General features: G+C 49.5%; 1 protein-coding gene across 4 annotated transcripts in view; it reads left to right on the top strand.

The window, feature by feature from the left end:
• The first annotated feature begins 368 nt into the window (after positions 1-368).
• The window catches only part of LOC135912887 (phospholipid-transporting ATPase ABCA3-like), a 77,683-nt gene continuing 53,161 nt past the window's right edge, over positions 369-24,890 (top strand). For 3 of the 4 annotated variants that reach the window (XM_065445462.2, XM_065445465.2, XM_065445464.2), the window contains exons 1-4: positions 3,845-4,475; positions 6,444-6,656; positions 11,983-12,083; positions 24,581-24,730. In XM_065445462.2, the coding sequence (XP_065301534.1) occupies positions 4,175-4,475; positions 6,444-6,656; positions 11,983-12,083; positions 24,581-24,730 (765 nt within the window). In that variant the 5' untranslated portion in view covers positions 3,845-4,174. Of the gene's footprint in view, positions 509-3,844; positions 4,476-6,443; positions 6,657-11,982; positions 12,084-24,580; positions 24,731-24,890 lie in introns of those variants that run through there. The other variant, XM_065445463.1, reaches the window with a different exon arrangement.

Raw genomic sequence — 24,890 nt, forward strand, 5'->3', positions numbered from 1 at the left:
ACTGTTCCCTCGGTTGATGATGCTGCTGATAATGACGGTCTTAGGACCACTGGCATCTACCCATTTAGATGGTTTGGCCAAGAATAGGATAGATTTTTGATATGTGCGAGTGATATAAATCTCAAAAAGCTTTCATTGTGGCAACTAAGTTAGAGCCAGTAGAGGGCGATTTCGTAAGCGGTCATTGTGATAGGACATACCGAAGGAAAGAACGTCTGAAAACGTAAAAACAAAAACGAGTGAAAGAGTGGCTGAGAGGTGTCATTCGAACACCTAAAATTTCCTTCTTAAAGATCACGTCTTTTTGAACACCACAGGTCTAGACATTCGAAAACACAGTTGTTTTCTTTTTGGTCAATTTTGTTTGCCTCCACGTGAACCACGTTCATACTCAATGTAGGGTTATATGCAAAACGTGACGTGTGCGCGCGAGCAGACAAAGAAGAAGAACCAGGCAAGCAAGCAAGCGAGCGTTCGTTTCCTTCTCTGCGAAGACAGAAAACGCGAGGTAAGCAAATTACGCCACGGGCGATTTTTTTTTGTCATACGACAGCCAGTAGATTCCTCTGCGTGAACTTTACACGAGCGCATCGAGTTTGAAGTCGAGCTGAGCAAGCCTTACCTTGATGTTGCCAAATCAGCTTGGGCCAGTCATCGAGCCAAGGTTGTGCAGGCCGCTTGACCCAACTGGGCTCGACGCTTGCTCCAGCCAACCCACTAGTGTTGAAATGCAGCGGGCAACCGGCTATTCAGCCCGACAGGTGCACTCGACACGCCATTTTGTGGGACCATGTAAGCGCAGCTTGTATGCGCCCGTTCAGGTTCACCGGGCGCACTGTAGCTGGACAGTTTCTATTAATCGTCCTTCTTTGAGCAAACCCCATGATGGAAGATGTGCGGTTCTCAGGACCTTAAAAAAATTATGCGGACAATGACATGTGTTTTTCCCCGAGTTGTTGAGATTGCAGCCTCCTGTACATGCCTATCGTTTTCGAAGAGTACGCGCTAGCAGTTTCTGACTGGTATTCACTTGTACTTCACTCCTGATCGCACCGCAGCCCTTTCCCTCATACTTAATCGGTATGATGTGTAGCGAAAGAAGTAACAATATACGCATGAGTCCGTAGTTTCATTCTGTGTCTATGCTTTGCACTTGTGCAGTAGAGTTCATATCAATCGAAAATGACGGAACGACAAGCCTACATAGGCCACATTTTCTTACTTAGCCTACTTGCGCCCCGTTCTTCGCGGCCCGTAGAATGCCCTCGGCTTGGTTCGTCCCGACTCAGACGTTACGAGATTTTGCACGACAGCGCAGGTTTTCCTCTGTTGCGAACTGATATGTTAGTCATTTTCTTGGTTCATAACTGGCCTTCCTAGAATGTATGTATGTATGTATGTATGTATGTATGTATGTATGTATGTATGTATGTATGTATGTATGTATGTATGTATGTATGTATGTATGTATGTATGTATGTATGTATGTATGTATGTATGTATGTATGTATGTATGTATGTATGTATGTATGTATGTATGTATGTATGTATGTATGTATGTATGTATGTATGTATGTATGTATGTATGTATGTATGTATGTATGTGCGTGCGTGCGTGCGTGCGTGCGTGCGTGCGTGTGTGTGTGTGTGTGTGTGTGTGTGTGCGGAGAAAAGGACAAGCTGCATAAGGGGTTTCTCTCTCTTTTGGAAGTCTTGGAGGCATGGTTATCCGCTGTAGAATGATTTCGTTGAAATGAAAAGCTTTATCGCATCCTGTTGTAAGTCATACTGTATACGCGAAGTCATTCGAAGCATTTCACTATATCAAATCTACGCGGTGGTTATGCCCGAGTTCTTGTGCACACTTTCTGAATTTCATCATCATCAGCCGATTTCAGGTCCACTGCTGGACGAAGGCATCTCCCCGTGATCTCCAGTTACCCGTGTCCTGCGCCAACCGACACAAACTAGCGCTTGCGAATTATTACTAGTCTAGTTATTAGTTGTCTACTGAAGTCGTTAGAAACACTTTGTGATAGATGTATGATGCAAATACTTTTATATAGACGAGACACCTCCAAACGCTTCAGCATATCTGGTCTTCGTATATTTCTTGTGTACTGTATCCGACGCATGTTCCTTTATGATGCTTATAGGTTGAGTTCCGTACAGGGTGGTTGCGTAATTTCTTATAATGCGTTGGTATGTTAATACTGAACAGTGCAAGGCTTGAATGGGCATTGTCAGGGAATCCTTTTATGCATTGATGCTTGCCAATTTCCCTTGCCTGAAAAATTCCTCGGGGGCAATAAAACGAACGAACGAACGAATGTATGAATGCGCCTCCTAAATGCTGACTACGGCGCCGTACGTTGCCACTAAAGCCCCTACATCCACGCGCCACCGCCGACCAAGCTAAGTACCGCCAACCTACCCTCCTCCTCCACGCTCCTCTCCCACTCACCCCCTCAGCTTCCGGCGCCAAGAGGAACTTACGTAGCTTCAGCTTCCTGTTCCGAGTCGAAGTGACGCTATGTTTTTAGCGTTGTTTACTTTCGCGTCTACGGAGAGGCTTTAATTGCACTAGCTGCGGTTGAAACTGTTAATGCGATTCCATCCAAGAACCACCGCCTATTGTAATCGGCGATCTGGTCGTGTTCGCTGCTTTGCGTCAACCTGCGACGGATTGTGCCTCGAGAGACAACGTACAGTGGAATGCAGTGCCTGGGTGCTTGGAGACCGCTCCCGTTTTTCGTGCATTTGGAAAACAGCGACCGCAAACTGCTACTTCAGCGGAATACAACAGCTTGTCCCCTTTGAATTCTTCTTGTTTTGAAGCATACATCCCCTTCAGCCAGCACGTATGGAGGGACTTTAGTGAAGGAGTTCGCGACGCCAATTTGTACGGCAGACGCATAGAGTTTATGCTGTTGATTCTGAGGTTGAACTTGTCTCGTACGGCAGATCGAAGGTAACGAACGTCCCAAGTGCGTGCACTGCGTGAAGAACTGCAATGACGTGAAGCTATGAAATATAACAAGTTCAAATTTGCGTGGAAGGCATTCAGTGACATGGTGAAAGCAAGTGTGCTTTTCGTGTGGGATATGCGCGGAGGTGTGCAGTGAATTGGTGCGTGCGCGCGTGTTGTAACGCGTGCAAAGGTGTACGGCGAATTGTGTTAGTGTTGTGACGCGAGCAGATGTGTACGGCCAATTATGTTCATGTGTTGTGCCCCAGCCCATGGCTTTCCGCACTTTGTCAGAGAAAGGGGACGACAGGCAAAGCGTGCGGGCGCAGCGTACGCAAACAATAATAATAATAATATTTGGGGTTTTACGTGCCAAAACCACTTTCTGATTATGAGGCACGCCGTAGTGGAGGACTCCGGAAATTTTGACCACCTGGGGTTCTTTAACGTGCACCTAAATCTAAGCACACGGGTGTTTTCGCATTTCGCCTCCATCGAAATGCGGCCGCCGTGGCCGGGATTCGATCCCGCGACCTCGTGCTCAGCAGCCCAACACCATAGCCACTGAGCAACCACGGCGGGTTCGTACGCAAACAAGCACGTAGATGCACACGAATGACGCTTGGTGGAATGGCTAGAGCGAGCTACTCAAATTAGCACCGGTTGCTAAGCACGGGCGTCTCACCATCGTCTGCAATCACAGTGGAAATCCTCGCAGCGCAACTCCGGTAACTCCGGGAAGCGTAAACGCCGGAACCGGAAATCTTAAAACCGGACATGCCGGAACCGGAAACGCCGGAAGCGGAAATGCCGGAACCGGATTTGGTGTGAGGGGAAAAGGCGGTTGGCGGTACTTAAGAGAGCGGCGGTGGCGCGCGGATGGAGGGGCTTTAGTTGCCACCACCGCCACCGCGCGAAAACCGTCGAAAAGTTCGCGTTACGGCTGCTTCTCAAGGAAAACGAAAAGATGTACCTCATTAACACCTCACAAAAGTGTTCTCTTTTTTTCGCTTTCAGCACCAACCCCCACGGCCTGGCTTCAAAGACCGTTCCTGCGATCGTACCGCTGATCGACACAAGGAAGCCACCGAACGCGTGCCCAGCTCCGCATACGAACAGCGCGGACCGTACTTGCTGCCACCGCCACCACTGTGTCATTTCCTGAGCGCGCAGCGTACTCGCGCAGCGGTGCTCTGAGAAGGCCACATGGCTCGCAACGTGGCCACGTTTCTGTGGCGCACGCTGTGCGTGCAGGCCATACGGCGGCACTACGTGTCCACTTCGCTCGAGCTGCTGCTCGTGACCGTGGGCTTTTACGGCGCGTTGACCTTGCGAACAGCACCGCAGACGCCCGGCAGGAATCCCAGCGCAACCGATCTGGACTCCTTTCTCGTGTCGCAGCGTCCCACTCACGTCGTGTTCGGTCCCAAGACGAGTTACAACGAGAGGCTGATGGAGGCCGTGGTCGCCAAGTACTCGACCAACGACGTGTGGGAGCGCAACGAAGGTGAGCTACGTCTGGAGCTTTCGCATAGTGCGCGTTTGCGTGAAAAGCGACACTGAGGTATCGCTTTAAGTTTGTCAATGCGTGGATTACACAAATTTCCGAACCCTCTGAACGCTTTAAAGGTCAATGGCAAGGGTTGGAAGTGACCCTTAAATAAAGTGGACACGTGATTCCAAAAGTTTTTGAAGCAAGTCGCTAAAGAGAGGCGGAAACTTCGCTAAACGTCGGCTAGGTATTGCTGCAATGTTGCTGAAGTTGTCGGTAGCTTTTCTTCAGGACGCTTTAGGCAATGTAGGCGTTTTGGAGCAGTATAATATGCGATAGCGTGGCGTAAACTATTTACCTAAGCGTCCCACGTTTCTCTAGCCTCTGTGCGAGTGAGGAATAAACAGTGGCTTCACCGGCAGTCTGTAGTAGGATTTTAATTCGCTATTACACTTAGATAACTCACGATGACACTGAGAATGCGGCGTTTACCTTCAGCTGGCCAAATTCCAATTGAACGATAATTAAAAAGGATAGAAGCAAGCAATTTTTCATAGCACGCAAAGGCATTTGATCCACATCATCTCTGAAGATGTTCTAGTTCTCGGCGCTGTTCAATGGCTAGAGAAATTTGATATGATCTCTTAAATCGCTAGAGTGGCAACGCTGAGGTGGACATTGTCATGACGTCATGATACACTGGCTCGCGCTGTTGCAGAAATCGTGTCGAGTCTCACACGCGAACATAGCGAGATACGAAAGGCGCAATGCTATTGTTTATATCTTTCAGCAGCAACGTCATCTTATACCGACTTTTATCGTTACACGATTTCAGCAAGCCTTGTTCCTGTATCAAGAAGTCGCGATAATGTCGGTGAGGCCGGGTGTTTCGAAGTGAACTCTAGTACCACATTGGGATATCTTGTGTTTCTCAGACTGTGTAAATGTAAACTGTATGGCGTGCGAGATTTGTTCAGTAAGTAGCCGTATTCTAGACCACTTACCGTTCCACGTCGACTCGGGAAAATCCATGGGCAGCGCCATGCATCGACAATACCGGCCGCAGCACTACACTGCCGTTCCACGACAATCCCTGAGAAGCGTACAGAGTCAAATGCCTTTATAACGAAGTGCTTGAGACCACCAGAGTACTTAGTCATACGGGTCGCTTCGCGGAAAAGATTGCACATTGTACTTGCAATGTAGGAGGCTAAGCACGTCTGATGAACGTGCCTAGCCTGTGCATTTTAGAGCGGAGCTCCACCCGCTCCTGCGCTGAGCATCGCCTTCGGCATCGGCGTAACCGGTAGAACGAAGGAGCGGAGCATGAAAGCTCGCCATAGCGAAGTGAGCGCGAAGATGATCGAATTCGGATGAAGTGGGTACAGCGGAAGCACGAGAAGGAAAGCGGAGGAGGAGAGTACAGCAGAAGGATGAGGAGGAAAGCGGAGGGGGAGAGTATGGTGGAAGGATGAGGAGGAATGCGGAGGGGGAGAGTACGGTGGAAGGATGAGGAGGAATGCGGAGTGCCGCACCAGCGTATTGCCGTACTCCATGAAGGCGATCCGCTGCCAGATGGCGCCATAGTAGCGTGCGCCGTCACCCGGTGGCCGTCACCCATGACGTCTTTACTAAACCATGTGACGAGCGCATACATAGTTTCCTACAACTGCTAAAGGGAACTCTGATGCTGAAATTATTCAGCCGCCATGGGAACGATAGGTAGTGCATGTATGTTTCAGAGCTTCATGCTTGGAGCTTGGGACGTTCTTTCCGGTTCGCCTATGGTGCTTCACCTGGGCCTAAAGCCCAGGTAAACTCAAGGCCAAACCCAACTCATGTTTATAAAAGCTTTCTCTGTAAAATTGCGAGAAAATGCTGACCACGATATTCCAGTGAAATTACATAAAAAGTTGTAAACAGCACAAAGCAGAAGAGGCGTGTCGCGGAAATTGCCATAATTTTCTTACTATTTTTTTACAGTGCTGTCCATAGCGCGCAATGTAAGCGCAGTCAGCGAAATCGCCAAACACTGCGTCGACGTTGCTATCAACAGCAAGCAAGCAGTCCGTGCCATGTGCCTGACGCTGGAAACGACTGCAGATAGCGACGAACACGCCGATGCCAGCCTCAAGTACACAATCTTCAAGCCCTTCCCCTGGAACGAAAGTGCTTTTTACGATAAGAATTTTGCAGGTGAGATACCAATGAATCAATGAATAAATGAATGAATCAATCAATCAGTTAATCAATCACCTAAGAAGCAACCATCAACTCCGCCACTGGCATTATCATCCTACACTCAGTTCAGCAAACTTAGTTGACGTGGTGCTGTTGACAGCTACAAGCACAAACCACTTGACGATAAATAAAGTCAGTCAGTCAATCAATTGGTAACTGCCTCCTAACAAAGACGAACAAGAAACCATCAACCCCGGCACCACTTTCATTGTCATTCTCTACCCACTTGACCATACTGCATTCATACGGTACTGCTGATTGATCTAAGCACAGAGACCTTGCGAATCAATCAATCAATCAATCAATCAATCAATCAATCAATCAATCAATCAATCAATCAATCAATCAATCAATCAATCAATCAATCAATCAATCAATCAATCAATCAATCAATCAATCAATCAATCACTCAGCAATCGTCAGCAAATTAAACTAGGACCATCATATTTATCATTCAGTATATCAAACTTCACTGATAAAATAATTCCTACAAAAATGATTTAGCTGCTTACTGTAAGCACAAAGCTTCTAACGAGAAATGTCGACCTATCGTTCACCTATTTTCGGGAATCCATGACTCAAATAACGTGTTACTCTGAATTTATAAGACACTTTTTCGGGAATTCGTGACTCAAATATCGTGTCATTCTGAATTTATAAGACTTACTTGAAACGTTAACTCTTATGCTGGCGTACAACTTTCTTCGCAAATAAAGCGAAAGCTATGGAACTAAAACGCCCGTCAAGAGCGCTACTGAAATATGTCGCTCATTCTCTTGCATGCTAGTTTATTCTGGAGAAGAGGTGGGAATTAACATCTAATTTACGATCTCAAAATCAGGCACAATCGGCCACTGAGTGTTAAATTTGAATGTTTTTTTTCTACTTGCCTCTTCCGTGTTTGGGCGAAAGAAAAACGTTGACACCCGGAACCCACCCTGAATGATGGCACCTTTGCGTTATTGTTTCCGGGAGCTGCCAAGCACACCAAAAAGGCCGATTTTGTTCGGAGAGCCGAAGGCAGTCACTCCGATTACATTCGGGTGGTCCTTTCTGAACGCCTTACTCCTGATCAATGCCGGTCCGAGGTCGTCGCAGTGTTGCCATCCGCAGCCGAGAAATCTGGTGGGTTCTTGGTCACGTGACTTCACCCGTTCCTATCACTGCGCTCGCGAAGGAGGACTGACCCTCGCTCAGTTCAAAGCGGCAACGATTATGCGCCAATTATAGTCCAAGCATGCTGTCATGGTCGCCACGTTTTACACCCATGTGCAGCTGGTGGTGGCGCCGACGGTGTTTACCTGAAGTTCCTTTCAGAGTTCGCTACCTTTCCTGTCTCTGCTCCGAAAAGCTGTGAGCTGTTCGGTTGGTGCGGTACACCATCTACTTGTACCGAAAGTTTCTCCGGAATCGGTCAGCTAGGATTTGGAGTATTACATCGACCACCCGAAGAGGTTGTCAAAAGTCGCCGGAATACTTGGACGCAGTAATGGACGTACAGACGCTGCGACCCTGTAACGTTCCCTTCTTTGCCATGTAAAGCTTTCGCAAGATTCTGCAGATTGTTGGAGGCACAAAGCAGTTGTTGAGTAATCAGGCAGTGTCTTAAACAGCTAACCTGATAAAGGATGTGGGAGTCCTTCGGTCTACCGGGGCGCAGTCGCTGCTGTGCCTAAGGCTCCGGACTTATTCGCCATTGCGAGGAAAACCTCTCCCAAATGCCTACCCCTCGACCGCGCGCCGTTTTCCCCGGGCGCCGCGGCCGCGTCCCGTGACGTCATGCTACGCGGCCCTGCGATTGGGTCGTGGGGCGTGACGTAGGGAAGAAGCCCCGACTGGGGACGATCGCCGTGCGCGGGGGAGTCGGGCTGCGACAGGGGCGAGCGCCGGTCACGAGAGGCAAGCTGCAAGGTACGTGAGCGACCAGCTATTTGCGTCCCCCAACGCCCCGGCCTGGGGACGTTCACGTGCTTTGTCAGCTTGCGTAAGTGTGGCTTGCTGAGTGGCTTTGCGTTCCGCCCTTGCGGTAGTCGCAGCTGCTCAGTGCGTCACATTTTGCGTGTCCGAACCGTCGCAGACCATAGGCGGTGACGGGAAGCGCTAGGTAGCGTTTGCGAACGCATTTCGGCCCGCGCGCGTAAACCATTGTTCGACGCGGCGTGTACCCCGCCTTCCTCGCCATCGGGAACCGCGGGCGCCGAGTGTACTCCGTGTGTTTGGGTGCAGTCTGGCACATGTTGGCCATTGGGGATCAATAAACGCCTTAACTGTCCTGGACGCCGTGTGTTCCTGGGAGAGCGCCCATGCTTACGGCCAGAGCCGTCCAGGTCTTTCGGCTCGGTGCTCGAACCTGCGGTGGGTCTATCGCCGTGCGCCGTCGTGCCGCGTCGTGAGGCTTCACTTCTCGGGGGCCACTTGGCGACGCCGTGCGCGGAGACGTACTGTGAGCCCACAAGGTATATCGCGAAATTAGGCACAAATCATTCTAGGTCTGAAAGAGAAATTACAGTGATGCTTCACTCGGTGAACGCAAATGACGCGCAAGCGTATGGGTGCTACAGCATACACGACGCTATCGGCTCTCGGTGAGTTTAGAGGCCTACTCTGTCCGTATCGCAGATCGTATTCAAGACAGGACTCGCGCGGGCTCGCCATATGCGCAGAAGCTGCCAGAATGGAAGACCCAGTTGTAAACATTCTCTGTCTGAATTACCTAGCATGGTGTCATCGTGCACAGGCACACATGAACACTTCACACTCGCTGTCGAAGCGCTCGCGTGAGGAATCACGGCAGCAGTAGCGAGTGAAGTGACCTTCCTGCTGTCTATCGCTTAACGACGAGAGCACAGCGCACGCAAAGCTAAGCGCCGTCGGCGCACCTAAGGTGTGCCCCAAAGCAGATTGCTTTCAAGGTAAAGCCCGTGCGACTGCGCCCAACCGCGCCATGGGACACTACGCGTAGTGCCACTGGCCGGGTAGACCGTTCAGTTCCGCACAGTGGCACGATGGTAAGGGGCACGTCCTCACATTCTTCCCTCGCGACAGCTAGCACTTTGAGACGCTGAGCCTCTGGTCGCGGCGTCTGCGATTAGAGGCGGTTGCAGGCGCTGCCCGTTGTTCGGAACACGTTGCTTGAGGAAGTGGCGCTGGAAGTGGTCGTTGGCTCTCGCGTACGGGTAACGCGCGGTGGTAAGGGGGAGCACCCCACCTAACATAGTGCAATACAGTGCGGCAAATAAACATCTCCCAATGCATGCTCAACGCATACATGAATAGTAAGCAGGGTTGGGTTTGAATAAATTTGTCCGTTATCCATTGATAGCAAACATTTCAGCATCGCAATTTCAGCCATATCCGTGTCATACTTCGTTGTCAAAGTTTAGGTAGTATTAAGGGCGCTTAACGATTTTTAAGCTGAAATTTCTGCGTTGTCGTTGCCTACAGTGCTAATTAAATGTGCAGGCGAAATTTTCCGACAGACGGGAGCCAGCACGGAGGCCCAGATGCCTTCGCCGTTCGCTTGCTTAGCGGCTCAGACAAGCACTTCCGATTTCACGAGCTGGCCAGTTACGCGTGTGCGTTAAAAAAAGTGGCAGTGGCTTATCTCGGCTATGCCAGGATATACGTAGCGAAAGCTAAGGCATAGCATGGTTAGCCTTGGTTAATCTTGATTGCATGTCCAGGTTAGTCTGGCTGTCTAGCTATGTTGCGGCGTTAGCGAGTCGTTCGGCGCGCTTTTCGTCTGTTTCCTGGGCACTTCGTTTCCTCTTCATCTCGTTCCGATGTCGATTCCAGGCCTCCTCTTGCTTATCAGAATTGTCGCTGTCCATACTGCCGCCTCAACTGTGGTTGCAGTGCACGCGAGCTCTCCTTTTTAATCCTCCGACATCTTATTAGGCATGCGACGAAGCTGGCGACGCGAGCAGAGGCGAACGCAACGACGAGGAACGCGGTGTGACGAGGAACGTGGTGTGACGTCGTGTGCCTCCTCGGAGCACGGCCAGTGCAAAATGGCAAGTTGGCAGCCGGTAAAGCTTTCACTTTAAAGAAAGCAAGAAAGGGAAGAGAGAAGAAAAGAGGAAATCACACAGCATGTGGTCTCCGTGATGTCTGACATCATTGAGCTTGAAATGCTTTTAGCTGCCGTTATCGGCGGCCTTTTAGTGACCTTGAGCCAAAAGCGAGAGCCGTTGTCCGGGCACTCATACGAGAGCATTCGGGCAAGTTGCGAGAACAAAACAAGAGCCGCCCACCGTTTGTATAGGACCGCATTACACATGCTAGTTACTCCAAAATAAGTTTTAAAAATATAGCTTCCGAGTTCTTGCTCATGTTAGTTCACAACATCACTCAAGCTGTAACTTCTAGCACGCTGAAGTTTTATTTCCAATAGCGACGTTCACTAGGCACATACAGGGCACCATACAGTTAAATTCTGGCAAATGGAATTTGCTGCGGATCTACTGCACTCGCAGAGCTGCTGTGTGCCATGGCGCCGGAAGCGTCTGGTGTGCTGCTTTGCCTTCCTGGAGGAAGGGAAAAGTTATGAGAGTGTTACGTCACGCAGCCAGCCTTGGCAAGCGAAAGTTCCGTGAAGCCAGCCCTTAGCTCGGTGGAAGCCCACCACGTGACCTCTTTGTCGAGATCACGGTAGCAAGAATCGAGATTTGCTGAGATGTCTGATCGCGCCTCCTTCAGGAGCTTTTCTTTTTCAAGCTGGTCAGTACGCTGGTCAGTACCCTGGCCACTACAACTGGTCAGTACCCTGGCGTCTTTCGCTCCCTGTCGTGCCGCCTTCAGCCGGTTTTCTTCTAGCTGGGCAGGGTCCATGTTGACCAGTGCGCAGTATGGCGTGGTGTGGTCTGGTGCGGTGTGTTGGGGCGTGCCGTTGCTAACATGGACTACACCCCATTTTAAGATTGTGGCTCTCCAATCTGCTTTGCCGGTTGCCATTTAATGCTTACATCTACTCTCGATTAACTGAGAGCAAGCATTTTTTTATGATATGAAGAGCTGGTGTTACCGACCAAGATCCGAGTTCACTTGAACTTCGTGCGCCTGAGTTGTTCTTCTCAACTGACCAATCATGACAAAAAAGAGCACGTCATTAAAGTGTACAGCCATTTGGGCACGATGACAGCTTTTACGTTACTGCCTAGTTAGCCACTGATTGGTTGGCCACTAATAGTTGGCAGTTGATTGGTAGAAGACAGCTATAGTGTATTGACCATTGTGTCCATGTTTACCCGGAGGTTTCCTGAAGACCGTTTTCATTTTGCAGGTTTTGCAACGGGTTACATGTACGCCATCGAACGGGCACATTTGGAGCTACAGCGAAGCCGTACCACACAGAGTGATCAGAGCAACGATACAGACATGAAGGTGGGCGAGAGCACTTGATGCGTCTTCCCGTGGTCCGTCATAGGGTATAAACTACTGGAGTCAGGCTCCACCGTTGCTTTCCTGCAATTGTCGCACTGTGCATAGTTAAGCACGTTCTGCTGTTGTAGTGGAGTTGAGGGATTCGATTTCTGTCCTCTGCAGCCGAATCCCTTTGGGGGCGGAATGCAGTAGCCGTCGCGTACTCAGACCTAGCCTCTTCTTGGATGTTGTCGCGATGTGGCGGCATACCGAATTTGAGGCATCAATACACAGGGGGATGCTTATGGGAGAGAACTTCTGATTGTCACGCGTGTTACCATCCACTGAAGGACGCTTCAGCTCCTGGTGTCGCCATCTGTGAGATAGCAACGCTTTGTGCGGGGTGTGTCCCATGAGAGTGAAAGCTCCATCAAACGTAGGCAGCTGCATTCGCTCGGTTGCAGGAATTGAAGTCGCCATCGATGTAATTCGAGGGTTTTCTAGGGTGTAATAAGATGCGAGGTCGTTCACTTGTCAAGTCTTAAGAGGCTGTTCGGCTCGAGAAATCGCGAATCTAAAGACCCTTTTTGTGCTAGAGGCCTCATTCGGTTAAAAAACAATGAGTTTAATAAGTACAGCCGGAGTAGCAAATGGTGTGAGAGCAATTTTGAGCCTTCTTAGCTCGCATAGAAGCAATCGTTGCATAAATTTCATTGTTTCTTTTTTTCAGACGAGAATTCATGGGCTATGAGGGGCTTGGTGCACTTGAACTCTAGGCGATTTAAATTATTCAGGAATTCATCAGAATCTGCTTAGCAGGTTCGTTTCGGTAAACCCAAAAATCAACTTAGTAGCTCTCTGAAATTGACTTTAGTGTAGCGCGGGATTGAACGTGGGACAGGGAAGGAACAAAGCGGACAAGCGATAACTTTCAAATAAATTCATAAGCACCACGTGCACGCGTAAATATGAAAACCCTAAGCGGGAGAAAAAGACAAAAATAAAACACAAAACAAAAAAGGAGAGCATTATTGTAGGCGGAAAACGAGCAGAAATGAAAAGGACCAATGAAAAGAAACATTTTCTGCGACAGCTAAACCACAATGAAGGAGGAGAGAGCCTCACTTTTGCGAGCATACCGTTTAGTTATTACTTTGCTGTATCCCCAGATGTTTCCTTCTCTGACGCTAACGCATTATTCTGCTAGCCAGTTCACTTCAGCTGCCTCCCCGATCTCTTCAAATGCTAATGCCTAGAGCATATGTACAGAACTTGGCTGTTTTGCATTTCGGTTTTGTAACCACACCGATCACAGTGCACGGCTACATATCTTTCGAGGCTTTTTTTTTCCACATAACACCGTGTTACTGCAACCGATTACCGAGATAGACAACGATTTTTGTTTGTTTCTTCGTCTCCTGTCTGTTCTTCAAATGTGCACTAAACTAAGTCATTGAGCGCTAAGTAGGAACCGCCTGAGTATAACTGTCACACCTTATCGGAACAAAGTTTGTGACTTAAACAACTTGGGCCACTATTGTTTCTAATCTCGATGTCACGGTCTTGTTTTGTCATGTCCTAGTGTTAACTTGCTCTTTCTGACAATGATTCGTCATTAATATCTTGTGCACTTTCTGATTTCTGGACATAACGATGATGTCTAATATAGAAAAAGAATATATGTTTCGATTTTATAAATTTATTTGAGGAAGTTAGACAGATATGTGCGCTTGTAGGTCCAGAATGAACGACCCGGTATGCATTGGTGGCACTGGAGCTGCTAATCAGAATTGCGATCGCCCAATTCTGTACGCAATAACGTCAAATTGACACCTTCACTAAACACGACAGCTCCGTACAGCCCCGTACAGTCGTTTCAATAGTGCGAATACCCAGTTTACCGTGCGTTTTGTTATTACAGATTTGAAACGGTGCGTTGAACAGCTCAAGATGGCCTCACCGAAACGCTACCGCAGAATAGTGTATAAACCGTTTACAGCGGGTTGATTGCGGGCAGCAGAAGAGATCACGTTACCCGCTCGAACTCCATGCGATGTTTTCTGAGTGCAGTCGAATTGTTGTGAATTACCGCAAGATGGGAATGCGCCTGCTGTTTTACGATCGAGTGTTGACTATTCACTGTTATTACTATTGTTGTTTGATATAATAATAATAATAATAACAACAACAACAACAACAACAACAACAACAACAACAACAACAACAACTATAATAAATGTTAATATTGACTGTTGCTATACACTTATTATTCCCCTATCCTCCTATTCTGCCACATTTTCACCCAATGGCCTCAACACGAGTTCATACAGCCGCCAGTGAAGTCGGCCTTCGTGTGGTCCTGGCCTGGCAAAGACATGGTCTCGGTGAATATGTCGTACCTTATACCACCCGCATGCGGAGCTCAGCTACTCTGCCACAGAAAAATAAAGAAAAAAAATAAATGACCCCCAAGCACTTCTTGTGATTTGTGAATGCGAAAGCATTACAGCCCAATTGAACGCCACTGAGCCGTCACGTTTTTAACTCGTCGCGGGCACGCGAGCGCATTGAAACGCGTGGCGCGTTTTGATTTGGCCACACCGACGCGCCCTTAGAACACAGGCGAAAGCTTGTACTGACAAGGAACACGTAGATAACACCGGCTTCCGAGAACGAGAGCGAGGGTGACATGGCGTTTCGGAGATGCCCTCTCCCCTCACGCGGCAGCAAGTGTTCCCTTTCACCTGCTCTGCTCCATCGAAGTGCGGTCGTGCCGTGGCGTCGCAGCCGGTGAGAATGGGATTATTCGACTGGATTGCTGTTGTGGTTAATCACCGCACACTATGTGCAGAAAATGCTGCACTGCCGCCTTCAACTGCCCGTGACGTTGCATCATTTGTACCACGGCATTTCCTTGCTCGTTACGGAGCCCCATCGAGAACTTCTGTGATCGAGGGCCTGCTTTTTTTTTCTCTGAATTATTGACGTCCTTCTCAAGGAGCACCAGACAGACAGACAGACAGACAAAGAACTTTTATTTTGGTCCTGAGAAGACGATGAGTGTCCCCGTTAGGGGGCAGCGTCTGCGGGCCGCACCCACGACGGAGCCGGGAGGTTGAGACTCTCGGCGATATCGCGGGCTCTCTGGACAGCCCTGAGTTGCTCTTCCTTGGCGGAGCTGGTGACGAGTCAAAGCCAGTCTTCCTCCGAAGAGGGAGACCCTGAGCCCCCGCACAAGTCGGGGCACTGCCAGAGCATGTGCTTAAGAGTGCATCTGGGATGTCCACAGCGCGGACAGCCCGGGTTGATGCCACCTAGGAACTTTGAGCAAATAAATGGTGACGGATACGTCTCCGTCTGCAGCATCCGCAGGGTGATTGCCTGTGGTCTGTTTAGGTGTGGGTGTGGAAGTGGAAACTTCCGACGCCCTAGTTGATAGTGCCTGCAGACCTCGTTAAAAGTAAGGAGAGGGTCCCTGTGCCATTGCCATCCCCCAGCCTCCGATTGCCCACTTCCGGCGCGGCGGGTGAGATCTCGCGCCTGGGAGTGAGCAAGTTCGTTGGCGTTGGGGACGGCTTCATGAGCATCGCTGCCCATGTGGCCGGGGAACCAGATTAAGTGTTTTTTGCCTGTCCAAGATGCTGCAGAGAGAACGCGAGCGGCTTCCTTGCATACCGAGCCTTTCATGAATGCTCGAACGGCAGCTCGCGAGTCTGTGAAAATAGTGGAACGGTTCGTGGTGGCCATGGCGATGGCTACAGCCACCTGTTCGGCTTTGTCGGCGTTCACATTTTGATGCGTAAGCGACGTCAGCAGCTCCCCCCGCAGCGATGTAGCCACCGAAACAAAATGATTGGAAGCAGCGTATTGCGCAGCGTCGACGAAGGCGACGTTGTCCTCAATCTTAGCCGCCAGGCTAAGGAGGGCCCTGGCCCTCGCTTTACGTCTGCCGTAATTGTGCTGAGGGTGCATATTTCTAGGTATCTGGGATACCGAATACATTTCTCTGACTTTGACGGGGAGCGCGCACTCCCTCTGTTTGGTGATGCACGAACCTTGACCGATATGCGCTAGTAGCTGCCTGCCGGCTTCCCTGGAAGCCAGTCTTGCAACTTGTGACATCTGCTGCGCCTCGACTATCTCTTCAAAGGTGTTGTGGACACCTAGCTCCAACAGCCTTTCAGTACTGGTGCTCTGTGGGAGACCCAGTGCCTTTTTTATGCTCTTGCGAATGATTGTTTCTACTCTAGCTGCGTCCCTTCTGCTCCATTTGTGGGCCAGGGCTATATAGTTAATGTGGCTGATTAGGAAGGCGTGGAAGAGTCGCCTTAGATTATCCTCCGATAGCCCCCCTTTTTTGTTGGCCACCCTCGTGATTAACTTTGTCATGGAATCGGCTTTGGTTGCGATGCGCTCTAATGTGTAGTCATTACTGCCGTCCTCCTCCAGGAACATGCCCAGGATTCTGATTCTGTGTACTACCGGAATGACGGATCCGGTCGCGGTGGTGATAGAGATATCGGGAGGTGTCCCTTTCTTTGCACCGATTGTGGGTCGGTATAGTAGCAGTTCCGATTTCTTAGCCGACAGGCAGAGTCCTGCCTTCGCGAGAAACTCCTGAACGACTGTGATCGCTGTTTGTAATTTCTCTTCGATGTACCCGTCGCTACCTCCCTCGCACCAGACTGTGATGTCGTCGGCGTAGAAGGCGTGACCGATACCCTCAATCTCGGCCAGCTTTTGGGAAAGAGCTCTCATGGATAAGTTGAATAAAAAAGGGGAGAGGACTGCCCCTTGCGGGGTGCCTCTGGGTCCGAGATCGAATGTTCTCGAGCCCAGAGCTCCTAGGCAAATAGTGGCTTTTCTATCCTTTAGGAAGGAGCAGACGTACTTGTAGAATTTTTGTCCTAGACCTGCTTCTTTAATCGATTCGAGGATGTGAGAGTGTGTTACCTTGTCGAAGGCCTTTTCTAGGTCGAGTGCCAGGACGGCCCTGGTGTCTCTGGAGGCCTTGTCAATAATCTTATGTTTTAGAAGGAGCATTACGTCCTGTGTGGACATGGATGGTCTGAATCCAATTTGGTTAAACGGAAATAGATTTCTTTCCTCTGTGAATTTAGCGGCCCTATTGAGAATGACGTGCTCGGCGACCTTTCCCACACAGGAAGTGAGTGAAATCGGCCGTAGCGAGCCAAGCTCTAAGGGTTTCCCTGGCTTCGGGATGAGGATTACGGTCGCGTTACGCCACTCCAGTGGTACCTCGCCTGTCTCCCAAACCTCGTTGATTTTATTTGTGAGGAGCTCGATGGCCCCATCATCCAAATTCTTTAAGAGTTTATTTGTGATCCCATCGGGACCCGGTGCTGATCTGCAATTGAGTTCGTATAATACCTCTCTCACCTCCGCGTACGTGAAGGGGGAGCCCAGAGGGTCCGTTTCGTTCTCGTGCGTCGCAGAGAGGTAGCCATTGTTTGAGCCGGGTTCGATACAGAGGTACCTCGAGGCCAACTCGTCCGTAATTTGTTTCTCGGTCATACCAGAGTTTTTTAAGTTGTGGATGAGCCTATCAATAGTGAGCCTCTGATTGGCTTTGGATTGTTTGTCCCCAAGCAGATGCTTGAGGATGTTCCATTTTGCTCCGCTCCTCATTTGCCCGTCGACGGCGTTGCATACTTCGTCCCATTGCTGCCGAGCGAGGGTTTGGCTATGTTCATCTATTTGCTTATTAAGTTCTGCAATCTTTTTGCGTAGGCGTCTATTTAACTTTTGTGTTTTCCATTGTGCCTGTAGCGCGTTTTTGGCTTCTAGCAGGTGTGCTAATCTACTGTCCATGCGCTCTACCTCTTTGTCCGTCTCTATTTCCTTTGTGGAAGCAGCAACGTCTTCTCGGAGGCGGGCGAATAATTCCTCTAACGAGCTGTATTTAGTCTCGTCCTTCTTTCTGATAGCTCTAAAGAGATCCCAATCCGTTACTCTGAATTTTCTGAGAGGTGGTGATGACACTCTTATCGCGAGGCTGCTGATGTAGTGATCACTGCTGAGGTTCTCTTGTAAATTGGTCCATACCGGTTCCTCCGCATTTCTAACCATGGTCAGGTCTGGCGTGGTATCCCTGCTGACTGAGTTGCCAATTGTGGTGGGGTATTTTGGATCGGTGACCAAGGTGAGACCGCAGGCTGCTATCTTTGCCGCGAGGGCCTTGCCCTTGGCCGTATCTTTGATGTAACCCCAATCTTGGTGTTGTGCGTTAAAGTCCCCTGCTATGATAAGCGGATGATCGCCTGCAATTTGACATGCCTTCTGGAAGAGAGCGTTAAACGTCTCCCTTCTGTCGGCTGGCGAGCTGTACACGTTGAGAATGAAAACGGATTGGTTGAGTTTAGCGTTTTGGATGAGCTCGATCATGATGTGTTCGACTTTTAAGTTCGGCCTAACGTCGTGACGTAAATAGGCGAGGCTCTTTGAGACGAGTGTCGCTATTCCTCTTTTGCCCTCCGAAAAGTGCGCTTCTGCATGGTAGTCGCGAAGAGCGATCACATCGGTGAGTGTTTCCTGGAGGAGGATTACTGATGGCCTTTCGCTAGCAGAGCTAAGTAGTTGTTGCAAGACTGCCTTCCTTTTGCGGAAGCTGGCGCAATTCCATTGCCAGATAACTAGATTGCTTGAGTTAGCCATTTTACTTACGTAGTGGGGGCGTACCGAGCAGCGCAAGCTGTCTGTCGGATTCTAAAATTTGGAGCCTCGCTGTGTGCTCGTTCAGTTGGAGCTTGATGGGGCTAATTTCGGAAACTATGTCCGATCTTAGCTGGTCAAGCAGTTGCTTAATCCCCGAGACGTTAAGCGTCTCCTCGTCGTCCATGGGCTCGGGGCTCGCCCTGCGTTTAGCGCCTCTGTTAAGAGAGGCGGCTGCTGCGACAGCTTGGCCGCCGATCGCGCGTTCTCTCTGCTGCATTTCCTGCAATAATGACTTAATTTCAGACAGTTCCTTTTTAAGAGACGCGTTTTCGCGCTCGAGTGATTGAATTTTGCCTAGCGTTTGCTCTTGGAGTTGCCCTTGTTGTGCGGGAGCACGGGTCTCACCTGTTTTAGCTGCCTTTTCCGCCCAGGTGGGTTGTGAGTTGATCCGGACCCGGGATCTGCTCCTGGATCTCGATCTAGAACGTTCCGCGGTGGCGTTCCTGGGAGCGTTCGTAGTTGGCGTTGTGGCTGGAACTGGGGTTCCTCGACCCCCAGCGTTGCTCGTTGCGTTGTTCTTGTTGCCGCGTTTCCTTCCTCTTCTGCGTCGTCTCCTCACGACATAAGGAACTTGATACCTGTTTTTGCAAGTTCGGTCGCCGGTGAGGTGAGCGTCTCCACAAAGCGCGCACTTGGGTTGCACACATTCATGTCCGTTTGTGGTTTGCAAAGTTCCGCACTTTTCACACACTTTTTCGGTCGGTCTGGGGCAAACGTCGTGCCTGTGACCGACCCGTCCGCAGTTGCGGCAAGTGTCTATTTGCCTCTTGTACAGCGTGCAGCGCACCATGTTGGGGCCGCAGCGCACATAGTTGGGCACTTTCATGCCATTGAACAGTATGATCACGGTAGTCGACTCTTTTATGCGCCTGACTCCGAGCACCATCGGGTTTCTGGGTGTGACAAAAAGGCTTTGCAGTGCAGCTTCGGGCAGATCGGCATCGACGCCTCTGACCACGCCTCTGCAGGTATTACCCGGAGGCGTAATGTATGCCGCGATAGGGTGCCGTTTGTCCGCCAAGATAATCTCTCGGACCTGGGAGTATGCAGTGGCGTTCAGTTCGGAGGGTGTGCTTATAACAAAGATATTCTGCATTGCATTCGCACACACGATATCCTCCTCGGCTGCCACCGGGGGCAGCTTGGCCGCCATTAAAATGGCGTTCGTGACTTTGATCTGACTGCATTTTCGCACGTCCAGCCCTCCCCCCGGGCGGACGACAACTCGAAAGTGGGATTTAGGCAGGCGCGGTAGCCTGGAGGCTGCGGCAACCTTTCTTAGCTGGCTGGCTTGTTTGGCGCCAACGCGGGTGCCTTTTTGCGTTGCCTTGCGCGTCTCGTTCTCGACGCAGGTTTTGTCCGCGTTCCGCTTTCTGTGAGCGGTAATCCAGCCGTTGGACTCGGCGTCTTCTTTGGAGATTTGCTCTCCCTGTACCATTGCCTCGTAAGGCATGGCGGAATGTTTTAGAACGCTCTTGGGCGTCGGCTCAGCGAGCGGCCGCACCTTCCCGCGCTACGGCGGAGCCGATGTCGTGCCAAACCAAAATAGGCTTAACTCTTGGTGTCGGAGAAAGGACACACAAAAAAGGTTTCAGTGGACCTACCGTGTTAGATGCGCCATCCAATTGTTCCTTGTAACTTCCCGGAGTCGTTGCAGCAGAAATCGTGAGGAAAAAGTACATTGGAACAAGTAGGACAACTTCGGTTGGCGGAGCTGATGCAGACACGTCCGCACGTCACGCCGCCATCTAGCGTCCCAGCCTCAAGGAGCACCAATAATCCACCGCAGTAGACGCGCTTACCAACTCGAAGGCGACTTGATGGAGGGTTCCAAGGCTATTCTTGGTGATTCGCTGGCCATGTACAGTACGCCGCGTCCGAGCATTACAACTTGGACCCTTCCACTCGTCACACTCGACCATAGTACTGGCACACGAACCACATATAATTTATCTCCCTATTTTTTACTCTGCGACCGCGAACGTTCATGCACCACTGATACAATTTCGCCCTACCCACCCGATTGTTCAAAATGTGTTAGGCAAGAAAGCTAGCCTGCTGCTTTACATCGGCAGACCAGTCCCATTAGAAGCACCGCCGTGCTGGTTCGGATCCCACAAGTTCTCCTTTTGGCTTTTCGATTTGGCCGTGGGCTCCACCAGTAGCAACCGTCCTTTCCTTTTAGCTTGTTCTCCAGATACCGTGGTCCTTACCATGTGGCTACGCAGACGTTCAACGAGAACTATGTAGTAGAGCTTGTGTGTCCGTTTTCTGACCGGCGCAGCCACTGTCGGGAGGCTGTCCATGTAGATAGGCTCAGTTCTACAAATTTTCTCTGCTGCCATAATACAACCAGAATCGCATCGTTTTCACTGTGGGACAAGTCTAACCACGCGGTCGTGCCGGTCAGCCAAGTGTATCGGCAGTTTTGTCGATGGTCGATTCGTGGCTGTCGCAGTGATAGCCACGACGCGTTCAAACCCGCCCATTTCATCTTACGCTCTAAATCGACACCTTAAAAGCGAATAGTAATGCGTTGGAATTCCTAGGCTACTACAAGCACTTGGCGGGGCTATCTATCTATCTATCTATCTATCTATCTATCTATCTATCTATCTATCTATCTATCTATCTATCTATCTATCTATCTATCTATCTATCTATCTATCTATCTATCTATCTATCTATCTATCTATCTATCTATCTATCTATCTATCTATCTATCTATCTATCTATCTATCTATCTATCTATCTATCTATCTATCTATCTATCTATCTATCTATCTATCTATCTATCTATCTATCTATCTATCTATCTATCTATCTATCTATCTATCTATCTATCTATCTATCTATCTATCTATCTATCTATCTATCTATCTATCTATCTATCTATCTATCTATCTATCTATCTATCTATCTATCTATCTATCTATCTATCTATCTATCTATCTATCTATCTATCTATCTATCTATCTATCTATCTATCTATCTATCTATCTATCTATCTATCTATCTAATCGGAGCAACCGAAATACATGATGAACCATGCATTTCAGTTGATTCTTTTTTTATGGCAGTGGTGGTAGAGGCGACGGCATCTTGCTAAACCGTTCTACTGTTATACTGCCGTTGCTGACGCCGTGGCCGATATGCTCAGCTTCCGCGTTTGACTTCTATCAGCTGCTATTGGACGCCTGTGGTTCAACCGGATCAGCGCACCTTGCTTGTCGCTGCGTCTGTCAAACAAAAGCAAAAAAAAAGGCTGCTTTTTGCGGAAGCAGGGAAACCGCCGCTGGCGGCATAAACGTGTTAGAGCCCTGCTCAGGATGGCGTGTTGCTGGCTTCGCATTTTGGCAGTGGTGGCAGTGGCAGCGGCAGCTTGCTAAACTGTTCTTCTGATATACTGCAGGTTGGCCTCATCCTTTATATTCATACGTCTTCTTTCTTTTTACTGCTGCCGCTGCTGTCATTTTGGCTTTTACGTGAAATTGTAGCCGTTTGTATTGATCCTGTTGAAACATAACCCGCTGCCATGCACGCCGCTCCGTCATGCGTGACGACGCAAATGCGATTGTATGCATCGTTTGTGAATTCAGTTTTCATGACGTTACCTGCTCTGGCCTAAACGAGGAAACTTTTGCTAATAATAGACCACAAAGCAAATGGAACTGGAAATGCGAGATGTGTCGACTGGGCGGCATCAAAGAAAACCTTGATAGGCCGGAACAGAAACGAGAGCTAGTGTGTTAGCTTTTATTACTGACATAAACCTCAAGCTGACGGCTCTTCTCCCTCTAAGCCAGAAAGTGGGTGGTAATTATCAGTCAATTCAGATGATGTCGTATCAATTTGATCGCGTACAAGAGCGTTCGAATGCAAGCGGGAAAGATATACAAGGTATCAAAGACCGAGTTATCAAAATTGAGAAAGACGATGCACCCAACATGTCTCAGTTGAGATTCGATCGCGATGATTTGGACAGGCGCAACAGGTTAAACATTGAGATTCATAGAGTCGCCCATTCAGATGTGTTACCTTATTTCGGTAAAAAATGAAACGGGCAACATATAAGGCTAAATGAAACCGTGTTTGTTCTGCAGCAGATATGGTCGCTACAACCAGTATGGCCGAACGTTAGGTTAGCCCCACTACGTCGTCTCTTTCGTCTTGTTGGTGACCGTCACATTTGTCCCTCTCGTGACACCGTGACATAATCGCCGGCGTCGAAAGCGCCGATCGGGTGCCTTGTAGATGGCGGCCGCATGATAGGGCTTGAAAGGACCCGCGCAGCCGATATCAGTGGACGTTGACGACAGGGACGCATCGGCTGGAGCAACTTCATAAGTCGCATAACTGAGCTGTCGGACGATGCGGTAAGGGCCAGAGTATCGGGAGAGCAGTTTTGCCGAGAGGCCCACACACCGTGAAGGAGTCCAAGGAAGGACGAGGTCGCTGGCGGAGAACTGGACATCCCGATGACGGTTGTCATAAAACGAATTCTGTCATGCGACTTCGAAAGGCGATGGTGGGTAATCTGGTGGGGCGGCTGTAGTTATAGCGTTGCGAGCGCACTCAGACGGGGGCTCGAGAGCAGTTGGAAGGAGCGTGTCGAAATGCAGTGTCGGGTCACGACCAAAGAGGAGATAGAAGGGCGAATAGAGAGCGGTGTCATGATGTGACAAGTTCTAGGCGAGCGTCACAAATGCAAGCGCGGCGTCCAAATCACGATGATCTGAGGAGACGCACATCGAGATCGTATGTGTAAGTGTTCGGTCCAGGCGTTCAGTGAGGCCGTGCGTTTGAGGGTGGTTGATGTCGTGAACTTCTGTTTCGTGACACAAGAGCGAAGTAGATCTTCAATAACCCGAGAGAAAAAGTAGCGGCCCCTGTCTTTGAGAAGCTGCCGAGGACCGTGGTGTAAGATGACGTCTTGGAGTAGGAAGTCTGCGACGTCGGTAACCCAACTGGTCGGGATGGCTTATATTACGGCACAGCGGGTTGAATAATTCGTTGCAACGGCGATGTACTCATTCCCATCTCTGGAGGTAGAGAAAGGGCACAACAGGTCGAGGCCAACACGATAAAACGGTTCGGTGGGTATATCAAGTTGGCAGGAGGGTTCCTGCCGGAAGCAAAGCAGGCTTCTTACGACGCTGGCATGCTTCACCTGGAAACACCCAGGTGGCCAGCGGTGGGGACATCACGGAGTTGCGCGAGTATAGTTGTCCGAAGATGAGAAGGAACGACTACCAGCAGTTCATGTCCTTCTGTGCGCATATTTCGGTGGTATAAGATGTCGTAATAGCGCGCCTCGCACAGTTTACCGAAAAGGCCAGGAAAGGTAATTGCGTAAGTCATAGGACGCATAGAAATTTGGTAAAGACAAGAAACGGTCAATTCTTTTTCAGATGATGTTATTTACGACCACACTTGAAAATAGTCAGTACGTGTCACTTGCCAAGCGTCCCTAATTTCCAATAAGTATGCAGCTTCTGCGGCTTTTAGTCCTCTCTAGGCAGTGGAGATACTGTGTAAGCTTTTATATAACGCCTCTAAACGGGCCAAAAACGAATGTCCAGCAACTTTTCATTAAAATATAATTGACACATACTTCAGCACTTGTCCGCATGTTGTGTGTAACATTCCCCAAGTTTCCTCAAACTATAAACTTCGTGAACGATGGTTTTCTGGAAAACCGTGGAAACCTACAGATAATGTATTATAGCGGTTCTAGTCGTATTCACAGCTAAGCTGTAAAACTCAGTGTGTACCCTTCGCAGCTGGTGGTTGAAGACCTGCCCGGGTGGATTTACGGTGACATGAAGGCGCCATACCGACGAGAATTCACCCTTATGCTGTACCTGGTGTTCATGATCCCGGCACTGCGATCACTCAACGCCATTGAATACGAGCTTTCCTCGGGCCTCGCCGTAAGTATAGGAAAGAACAGTGCAAGTGCGCACGGGAGCCATTTGTTAAATTCTGTAAGTCGGCCGCCCTGTAAGGTTCTCTTTCAACCAAGAACTCTCATGCACAGGGTATGCATTACGGCCTCTTGGTGCGGTGCTGCCATTGTGGAAACGCGACCTC

The sequence above is a fragment of the Dermacentor albipictus genome, chromosome 8 (genome assembly GCF_038994185.2).
Source record: "Dermacentor albipictus isolate Rhodes 1998 colony chromosome 8, USDA_Dalb.pri_finalv2, whole genome shotgun sequence".
Lineage (NCBI taxonomy): Eukaryota > Metazoa > Arthropoda > Arachnida > Ixodida > Ixodidae > Dermacentor > Dermacentor albipictus.